At 37.0% G+C, this 11407-nt stretch overlaps 1 protein-coding gene across 1 annotated transcript; it reads left to right on the top strand.

Moving 5' to 3' along the window:
• Window positions 1-8492: 8492 nt before the first annotated feature.
• Window positions 8493-11031, top strand: LOC145111242 (uncharacterized). The gene is made up of 4 exons (XM_079047541.1): window positions 8493-9546; window positions 9804-9944; window positions 10524-10741; window positions 10846-11031. Exons 1-4 carry the CDS (start codon window positions 8493-8495, stop codon window positions 11029-11031), a joined length of 1599 nt encoding a protein of 532 aa, XP_078903667.1.
• Window positions 11032-11407: the final 376 nt, after the last annotated feature.

An 11407-nucleotide genomic window follows, 5' to 3' on the forward strand; every position in this document is an offset into this window, starting at 1 on the left:
TACGCAGGGGCTTCATGGTAACTAATGGTACTTAATTTGAAGAGAATTATGGATGTATGGGCTAAAAAGGTAAATTGCGGAGTTAAATTGAAGAGACTATGAAGGGAGGGGCCAGTTTTGCCATTTCCGTTATCAAATTTGCTGGGAGCGGGATTTACACCCGTGCTTTCTGTTTCCCGGTTGATAGAGCACCATTGAGCAAACCCTAACCCTATCTCTTCACCAGCCGCCACCCTTGTGACCCCCTCCCAGCCAGCGCCGCCATACCCTCGCTGTCAAAGTCGCTAGCCGCCAGAGACTGATGTAACCACGTTGATCGCCGGAGGAGCCAAGACCGAATGAGACTGTCGTCTGGGCAGTGTTGTGGTCATTCCCGGACGCTCCTCCTCTTTCTTCTTTATCTGTTTTTCCGTCAGCTACGTCGTCGGTTTCGCCAGGGCCATTGGTGCCGTCGTGGTTGTGGTAAAATCATGCCGCCAGTCGTTGTCACTCCGCCGCTGCCCTACTCCAGGAAGAAACGCATCAGTTTGGTAAGTTTTCCGCTCATGTGTGTGTATAATTCCATGTATCACAGCGGGTGCTGCTGGCCGGATTGATAGTGGACCACCATGGCAGCCAACCATGCTGGCTGCCGCCACTTCTTCTACTGTTGTCGTTTGATGTCGTGTTTTACCACCACCAGCCACCGTGGGATGTGGTTGTGGGTGTATGTATGGTCGTGAAATTGAGTGTATCCGCTGCCTTGGCCATCTTGAGGTTGTATTGGTGATTGTGTGGCCGGAAAACCCACCACCACCGTGAGGTGGTGGCTGCCACCATCTTGCCGCCACCAGCCACCTTCTCCGGTGGCTGTGTGTTTATGGGTAAATATGGATCGATGTTTGGGGTATCTTTGTTTTATTTTTGGCCTAAAATCGTAACCACCGCCGCCGTGAGCTCCCACTGACCACCATTACCTGAGGTGGTAGTGGGTGGTGCTTGTAATAGTGAACCCTAATCGACCCAAAATGCGTGATCTGGACTAGTTGGATGGTGATTGGGCTAGAAACCCTAATTAGGGTTTAGAAAACCCTAATTTTGGGTTTGTTAGTTTGGATTTTACCGAGACTCGTGGTTGGACTGCTAGATTGATATTGTGAATTATGTCTGACTTCATTGTATGAATGGCCTAGTGGAGTGATGGACTTAATGGGTTAAGTCCTTAATGGGTTAAGTGAGAAACACTTAACCCTAATCGTCATTTTATGTGAAAACCCTAATTTTTGCTTGGGCCTTGAGTTGGGCCTTTCTATTAGGCTTTGGTGATTGGGCTATTAATGGGCTATCCAAGAACAATCATGTGGACTAGAATATTTAGATGGGATTTAGGGTAAGGCCCATATGAGGGTTTGGGCCCAATTTGGAAAATTGGGCCATAGTTGGGCCATTAGTGGACTTTTGTGGACCCATTTGGTATTGGGCTTTGGTGGGCCCATTGGGCTTGGGTTATTTATAGACCAGGTTGGTGGACCACATTTAGACCTAATATGTGAAGGTTTGGTCTTAGATCCTAATGGGGTTAATTGTGGGTTTGGCTCAGTGTTAGAAGCCGGAGTATAACAACAGCAATTATAGTATCTGTTCGCCATCTGAGGTGAGTCTTCTCGCTATACTTACCTATGTGATGATTTGTGTGTGACCGAAGGGTAATATTCGTGTTATTGACCGGAGGATCTTGTTTACACTATTGACCGGAGGGTCTTAGTACATTATTGACTGGAGGGTTTCAGTACATTGTAGACCGGAGGGTCTTAGTACATTATCGACCGGAGGGTCTTATTTGTTTATAATGTGTTTTGTGTTATCGTGCATACTGTCTTTGTGACTTATGCTGTTATAGTAATCTGTGTATATGTTGATCTTATGTGTTTATACTAAGATATGTGATATCATGCATATTGTCTTATGATTTATGTTGTGCATTATCCTGTGCATTGTTGGGATAGGACCAGAGGGTTCACCCATGTTGTGTGACCAGAGGGTTCCACTGAGACACATTGATCGGAGGGTCTTATTCGAGATATAGCCATGAGAGGCTAATGAGATGTGTGTGGTAATTTGGGGGAAACTCACTAAGCTTCATGCTTACCGTGTTATGTGTTATGTGTTTCAGGTACTTCTCAGGATCACGGGAAGGCGCCAGCTTGATTGTACACACGAGATGGAGTTGTGTTTCGAGGATCCTGGATTTTATTCCAAAAATTATGGACACATGTTTTTGATAATTGATATATTGAGATTTTTAATGAGATGTGTTGATGATATTTATGTGATTTTAAAAATGAAAATTTTGTGTGAAAATTTACGGTGTTACAATGATGCTATGATTAGTGATATGTAGATTTGTATGACTGTCTGTACATGCTAACTAGCGTATGATATTTATGTGTTGATTATGTGATTGCGGGTGGGTTGAGGCGGTCCTAATTTGTGCTCTAAGCCAACATACCCACACCGGCCCGGATAGACTGAAGGCCCATCGGGGCGTACTAGTCAGGCCGAAGGCCCGGAGAACGGTCCAGACAGGCTGAAGGCCCGGGAGGGCGGACCAGACATGCTGAAGGTTATGAGAGTGGGCCAGATAGACTGAAGGCCCGGTGAGGGCGATCCAGTCATGCTGAAGACTCTGAGAGTGCGCTAGATAGACTGAAGGCCCAGTGAGGGCGGTCCAGTCATAATGAAGAATCTATATGCATGCTGTTTGTTATGATATAGTTCTGGTTTGTATAAAGTTTGTATTTTGGGGGAACTCACTAAGCTTCGGGATTATAGTTGTTGATTTTGTTTCAGGTACTTCGGATGATCGTGAGAAGGTGAAGGTTTGATCGTGCACCTCCTCACATTTTATGACTTTGATTTCTGGGATTCTCTGATATGAAACTATTTTGAAAACATTTTGTAATAACTAATGGTTTTTGGATGTTTGAAAAAATTTTAAATTTGCTTGAATTTTATGGATGTTACATCGTGGCACAAAATTTTCTCAAAAACTTAATCTTTGGTCCCTAATAAAAGTAAGTTTAACTAATCTAGGACACGGGTGTTACAGTTTGATTATGGGTTTTAATGTTTTTGAGAGGATGGATAAAGAAGATGAAGATGGTGATTGTACTCTTTACACACACACACACACACACACACAGAGAGATAGAGAGAGAGAGAGAGAGAGAGAGAGAGAACCCTATTTTTTTTTAATTGTTTAAATAAATAAATAAGTATTAGATTTTTTACGATTAATATAGTTCAATACATATCGATGCAAGGAAAACGGGCAACAAGTTGCGTCGTTAGCCCTTTCTGGATGGCAAACTAATTCTTTTGAAAACTAGAAAATAAATACCTTATGGGTATTAAAGCCATTTCAGTTTATTGAGGAACCAAATCCGCAACGAAACTATCTCAAAAAGGACTACGAAGCTAAAAAAAATCGAGATTTACACTAAACCTCAGAAAAAATACATAACACAGAGACCATTTTTACACTAAACCTCAGAAAAAGCCATTTCATTCCTTTTCTTTTTTTTTTATTTTTTTTATTTTTTTTTATTTTTCATCGTTTCTAATTTTTCTATTAATGGTGTACCTACATTGTCTGTTGCAGTTTTGATATGGTGATGGCCCACCTCCATTCCGAATCTATGCTGTCTATCATCGTTGATTCTTCCATTATATATGGATAGACCTACTACACTGTCGATTGGAACATACGTGCATGTCAATATTCCGGCCCCCACCCCCCCCCCCCCCCCCCTCCCCCTATATATCTTGTATTATAAATAATATAACAAAAATCTTGCTATTATAAAACTACACAATTTTTTAACAAAAATATTATATACCAAAACATATTTTTATAATATCCTGTACTGAAAGAAATCTAATTTTTTGTTAAAAAATATATATTTTTAAAATCAAGGTTAAAGAGATTTTGTTGTGAGTTTATAATTGAATATTACATTTAAAACAAAACATTTCTATACGTTAAAATTCTGTTAAATTTTTCGTTGATATTATGAAGCCACATGTGAGACATGGGCCAAAGGGTTGCTGTTGGGCTACAGGCTTATGAACCAAAAAAGATGTGGACTATGTTCACCTGAAGGCTTAAAAGGATAACATTCTTTCAATCATGGAGAATAACTGTTAAGATATATCCACTTGTTAATACTCCGACAACTCAAGAAATCCAAGGGCTCTTTTGACATTTCTACAAGAAAAAAACACAATCTTACAAGTAAAACAAGACAAGAACAAATTATTATATCAAGGAACGATGTTTACTTACATATACCGAGACAAATACAAAGCCCGATTTGATATTATATTAAAGGCTCTATTTTCATTCGTATATAGTGATGACTCTAATACGCAAAGTTACAAATATGGTCCGGATGAGTCGTGAGTTGTTCAAAGTGTACTCAAGTATATATCATCTTCTTTATTTTAAAAAATGAATTACTGAAATCGTCTCTGTATTTTGTAAAAATTTCGCGTTTGGTCCTTATTTTTTGTTTTGCACTTGAACCGTCCCTATAGTTTGTTTGCGTTTCGTTTTTCGTCCCCGACAGAAGTAAAAATACTATTTTGTCCTTTGTATTTTTTAAATTATTTGTTTATTATTTATTAATTAAAGAAATCAATGATTTATAAACATGGGACCCACTCATACTCCCACTTGCATCCAACCACCATTGGTAACCGACAACCACCATCCACTTATTCCGACACCATCACCATCCACCTATTTAGGCAACCACCACAGAACAAAAACGACCACCTCCGACAACCGGAAACCACAGCCGACCACCACGACACTCATGTAAGAAACATGGCTACCGCCGTCACCTGTGCCATCGAACACCGCCGATAGATCTGCATCTGGTTTGCAAACACCACCGCCACCATCATTGCCATCAAACGTCACCACCATTACTAGAGAAACAACCACGTCAGAGAAGGAAGTTGTGACCAGAGGTAGATCCTAAAAACACGAACGGCTGTCTAGTGGTTTCAGATCGAGACATAAAGGGTGTAAGTTGGGGCGGCCTTCTGCGTAAGCTTCTCCGAATTTGTAGATCAGGAATCGAAGAAACAACCATGCCGGAAAGGAGGAAGATAAAGTAGAGAGAACCACTTCGCCCTTAACCCTTACATATCTTAATTTTTATAGAAATTTGAATTCCTTCAACAAAAATTAGAAACCCATAAAAAGAATATTTTTTTAGAAAAATTAAAAAAACAACCATTATGACTCTGATACCAATCGTTAGAGAATAACTTTAGGATAAAAATTATGTTTGCGGAATATAAGTTAATGTCGATGGATCTTTAAATAGCCCAACGATAAATTTTTTAGGTTTCACTAGCATCAATACACTCTCTATAGGTAGTAGAAACACTCAAATATTTACCTAAGTATACATGAACCATAAGATCTAGATTTTATTAGTTATAGCAACAGACTTTAAAAACGAACTAAAGAAAATATTACTAACATCTTGATTCTTGCTTATGTAGTTAGACCCACAAACACCAAAAGCAAAAAAAGGAAGAACCATATTTTAGGGTTTATTCGAAATTCACTAACCGTAGGAGAGAGGTTATGAATTCGTATATGGAGAGAGAGTGGGAGAAGGGTTGGACGAAATTAGAGAGAAAAAACAGCAACCAGGATTTAACTCCTAATAGTCTATTTATAGGCTATAGATAAATCATTAGTGGATTCAAACTCTTCATTTAAACCCTTATTTGATTCAAACATGCCTTACCCCTATCAGAGATTCTCTCAAAACTGTCCATATATAGTCTTTAGGAACTTTTGGAATATTCCAATTAATCTCTAGGATTTAGTTAAATATTTAACCTCTTTAATTAATTAAAACTATTTAATTAATTAAAACTATTTAATTAATTAAAACTATTTAATTAATTCTAAAATAATTTCCAATTAATTTATTAATTACTTAACAAATTAATAACTTATTTTTCTCCATTTCCTTATTGCTACTACGGCCACGAGACCAACTCAAAAAAACCCTACTATTATTAGAAATATTACAAAAATGGTTAATGAACTTGGACACTATTTCAACAGTCTCCCACTTGGTTAAGTCGTCAACTTTTATGATCAAATATTTCACTAACAATCAACATAGAGTAATTATCCAATGCAACTGCGAAATTCTGATCATATTAAAAATATAGTCCTTAGACAAGTGATCAACTATTCATTTGTTCTAAATATCTATATGAACATGAGACACGGATAATAATCAATCTCCTTGTTCAACATTCTGTTTCCCAATTAATGATTTCGGACAATAACATTTGATTTATAAATCGAACAAATCAATTTAGTCAGGGCTCGACCAAGCACTTTAGATGTCAGCAGCAAATCATCGAGGGGCCTATAGATATCACTTTCCAGTTACGAGAAGGAACAAATAAACTTTGACTGCGTAGTTTTTGTCTACCCGTCTAATCATACATGGAGAAACCCTTTATGACTACTAGTTACAGATAGTATGGGAGAAAAACAATGCACAATGGGGTTTTGCAAACAAAACCCTATACGTGTCTCGGTTTGAAGAATAAAAGATATTGTCATCTTAGAATTACTCGTGACAAAATCTATGAAGTAATCTCTAGGCGTGAGTTATTCCAATACTTAAAATATATATTTTCAAGTACTCATGTGTAACATCCCCCTCTAGCACGAATCACAATATATTCGGTTGGGAAATAGAACTAAACATTCCTTATACGGGGTGTGCTACCTTCCCTGTTACAATGCGTTTTAATGTTGTAAGGCAACAGATCCCATAAGAACTCTGCAGTTAAGCATTCCAGGGCGAGAGAAATACCATGATGAGTGACCCCCTGGGAAGCATTCGTGCTAGGAGCCCAATGCTAGGGTTGAGCATGGTGCAGTTCGTTGCAGTTTTTAGCCAAAACCGAACCGCAAACCGCAAATGTGGTTTTTATAAATACATAACCCGAACAATGTGGTTTTTAAATGGTACAGTTTTTTTCGGTTTTTTGATGAGTTACGGTTTTTGGGTTGTGGGTTCCCTTAAGTAAGAACTCACGGCTCATGCATCTAAAAGCCACTTTATGCCTTAAAATTCTTCCATGTGGGTTCCCTTTAATGAAGGACACAAAGCTTCAATGTTTCTATTGTCAACCTATGTGGGATAGATTCTAAAATCCTCAAGAAGCTCAATATATGGTTCTCTCGTTATATAACGTTGAAGTCCTCTTTTAATTCCTACATGTTATCGATGCGTGACTTTCTCTTTACAATTTTACTTCTATGTATCTTGTTAAAAGTAATAGGGTCATGAGCAAACTTATCATTTGTATTGATATGGTATTCAGGGTGTGTAGTGTTAAATTATTATATGTATAGGGGTGCTAGTGTAATTCTGTGAGTGCAGGTGAAGGATACACGCAGATTCTTTAACCCGAACCTGATCCATGGGTGGTTCATGGGTTGTATGTTGCCCCGACTATTTAAAGTGGAAGCTGAGTTCATTTGTTATACACTACAAGTATTATTCTTCTGTTTCTCTCTCGTTTGTTCTCTTCATATTAGGGTTTTGTATTAGGATTTCCAATTGTTTGTATTTGCTAAAGAGTTGATTCCTAATGTTCATCTGAGAGTTGAGAGTGATTGTAGTGAGGTTTTCCTTTGTATTTGTTTGATGTAAACCAACTGTTTCATAGTGAATGAAATGTTGATGTTGGGAAAATCTTGAGTTTATACTTTCGCACATGGTATCAGAGCCACTGTGTGGCTTCAGTTGTGGTTCTTGATGATCTGAAGAAGGTGTCATACAGGTTAGTTCTTGTTTTCTTCTTCATTGTTCATTTTGCCATTGTTTTGTTCATCTTTGACACCGATCGTTTTAGATCCTTCATTGGTTGTTGATATTTGAAATCGATAGTTTTAGATCTTCTATTGTTCTATTGATCAGATCGTTTAGATCTTTTTTCTCATAAGAATCAAGTTATTGCGATTGTTTGTTTCACCTTGCAGTTTTGGTGGAAATTGTTCGGTCGTTGAGGATCTGTGGTTCATATCTGGTGAAAGAATCTTATCTTCTGGTCTGCTCACTTAATCCCTGTGTTAAGGGTCAAAGTAATTATGTCAGGGAATGGACGTTGGTTTGCAGAACTTGCTTTGGACCGTTGTGAGCTTTTTCTCGTTCCCTTCTCAACTCTTTTTTAGTTTAGATGTGGAAGATCCTGATGTCTTGAGAACATCAGTTACATATTTGTGTGCTTCTCTTGTTTACTCTGATTCTTTACTTGTTGTTGGTTCTTGTTTCTGTGTTGACTGTCTTGGGCCCCAACATACGCGGCGACCATCTGGACGTCAATATAGTGTTTGATTGTTATCGTTTCTTGATTCTTTGAGGTCTATCTGTGATTTCTAGTTCTTTCTTGTCTTTATGGCTGGCTCTAATGATCCTCCAGGAGGAAGTGGAAAGGATGATTCAATTAATTTTGATGATCCTCTCTATGTTCATCCTTCTGATAATGCCACTACAACCATTGTTACTGTTAAACTAACTGGAAATGAAAATTTTCGTATTTGGAGGAGTTCTATGTCTAGGTTTGTTGATGGCACTTTTAAAAAGGATTCAGTTGAAACAAATAAAGAGTCTAAATGGGAAAGGGCTAATGATGTCGTATGTTCCTGGTTGTTGTCTTCAATTAGTGATTCAATATATGCTAGTCATGCTTATTCGGATAATGCTCAAGAAATTTGGGAGAATTTGTTTGAAACTTACAATAAAGCAGATGGATCAGTTGTCTTTAATGTTCATCAAAGAATTAATTCTTTAAAACAAAATGGTATGTCTGTTTCTGATTACTTTAATAAGCTAGATGCTTTATGGAAAGAATTTGATGGTTTAACTAGTCTTACAGAAGGTACTTGTGAGGCTACTGTTAAACTAAATGATCATTCTAAATTGATGAAACTCATGCAATTTCTTAGTGGTTTGGATGACTCTTATAACCAGGTTAAAAGTCATATATTACTTATGGATCCACTTCCTAATGTTAAAACAGCTTTTTCAATAATTTCTAGAGAAAAGTCTCTTCAAAGAAATGGGTCTCTTTCTAATGACTCTCAACCTGTTTCCAAGAGTCAACCTAGTACATTTAATAGTAAATTTAATAATAAATTTTCATGTAATACTGGTAATAAAAGCAAAGTTCAGATTGTACAGTGTAAGAATTGTGGATTAAAAGGACATACTATAGAGAAATGCTATAAACTAATTGGGTATCCCAAGGATTTTAAACCTAGAAGTGATATTAATCAAAGCAGTCAAGTTAAAAACTTCAATGTAAAGTCATCTGTTGTTGCTCCTGGATCATCTGAACCTGGAGAGTCTGAGTTTCATCAACTTACTAAAGATCAGTATGCCAAGTTTCTTAATCTGATTGGTGAAAGACAAAGCAATGAGGAAGCATCTGTCAATGCTAATATGGCAGGTACTTGCTTGTTCAATGCTTGTAATTCAACTTTTAATGGTAATAAATAGATTGTTGATTCAGGTGCTAATCAACATATGATAGCTTCTGAATCTCTTTTATGATATTGTGGATGTATCTAGACTCAATCTTCTTGTTAGTCATCCTAATGGGACTAGTGCTAAAATTGAAAAAAATTAGAAATTTGAATATTTCAAAATTTTTAACTATTTTTGATGTCTTTGCTGTTCCTGAGTTTAATGTTAATTTGCTATCAGTTCACAAAGTTTGTAAAGATAATAAGTGTGAGGTTGTGTTTAATGAACATAGCTGTAAAATTCAGGATTTACACTCAAAGGAGATGGTGGGGAATGGTAGTAAATCTGGAGGTCTCTATTATGTTGATAGTCTACCTTCAGGTAATTCCTTCAGCTCTAACTCTGCTGTGTGTTATGTTTCTAAGTTGACATGGAATAGTAGACTTGGTCATCCCTTTGATCAAGCTTTAAACTCCTTAAAAACTCATCTTAAGTTTGGTAATGAAGCTATACCACCTTGTGATGTTTGTCACAAGGCTAAACAAACAAGGAATTCATTTCCAACTAGCCAACATGTCACTTCTTGCTTAGGTGAGCTTATTCATCTAGATGTGTGAGGTCCTTATAGGGTGATTACTTCAGAAGGGTTTAGGTTCTTTCTTACTATAGTGAATGATTTCACTAGGGAAACTTATGTGTATTTGCTAAAATCTAAAAGTGAAGTTTTTTCTTGTATTACTGCATTTTTTAGTATTTTATTCAATCAATTTGATGTTAAAATAAAAAAGGTTAGATCTGATAATGGCACTGAGTTTTTGAATCATAACATGAAGTCTTTTTTTCAAAGTAAAGGTGTTATTCATTAGACTACATGTGTTCACACACTTCAACAAAATGGGGTGGTTGAAAGAAAACATAGACACATTTTAAATGTTGCAAGATCTTTATTGTTTTAGTCAGGGTTGCCATTATGTTTTTGGGGAGATTCTGTTTTAACAACAGTTTTGTTGATTAACAGAACTCCCACGTCTGTCTTAAATGGAGCTTCTCCTTATGAACTTGTTTATAAATCTATTCCCAGTTTTGATAAACTTCGTGTTTTTGGGTGTCTTTGTTTTGCAACAAAATTGAACAATCTGGACAAATTTTCTAAACGTGCTGAAAATGTGTTTTACTTGGTTATTCTTTGGAACAAAAGGGTTATAAAGTCTTGAGTCTTGATTCAAATTTTGTTTTTGTTTCCAGGGATGTAAAATTTTATGAATCTGTATTTCCATTCAAGCTTAAATCCTCAGTTGGTGACAAATCTAATTTTTTGGTTAATCCAAGTGACCCGTTTTCCTATGATGAGTCTGTGCTGTCTAGTTCTCTTCAAGAAAACAGTAGTTTAGGTGACTTAGGAGTAACCCCTCAATCTGATGGTGCTGGAGCAGTCCACAGTCTGGCTGTCACAACCAAGAAATTCTAATGCTTTTGTAAACATTAACAAGGATAACATTTGTAACTAAAACTTGAAAGCATGCATGATGTTTATTCAATGATAACAAAATTCCATCAAACACTCTATACAAACACTTCAAATGGTCAACAAAAGATTGGAAACCCTAAAAATCCCGGTTTAAATCCATTATGGACTAGGATTTTCTTATTGGGCCTAATGGACCAATAAGTTTCCAATTTGACTAGTTTGGGCTTAGAACTCTTAATTGGGCTCTAATTCAACCCACCTTTATGAGATTAAACATTTTGGGCCATATTGGGCCTAAAATGGCATAAACTACTCCAATAAGCCTTATTGGGCCATGACTAATCTAATTAGCCCTAATGGGCCATAAACCTATTCT

The sequence above is a fragment of the Lactuca virosa genome, chromosome 5, assembly GCF_052849685.1.
Source record: "Lactuca virosa cultivar CGN04683 chromosome 5, Lactuca_virosa_CGN04683_v6, whole genome shotgun sequence".
Taxonomy (NCBI): domain Eukaryota; kingdom Viridiplantae; phylum Streptophyta; class Magnoliopsida; order Asterales; family Asteraceae; genus Lactuca; species Lactuca virosa.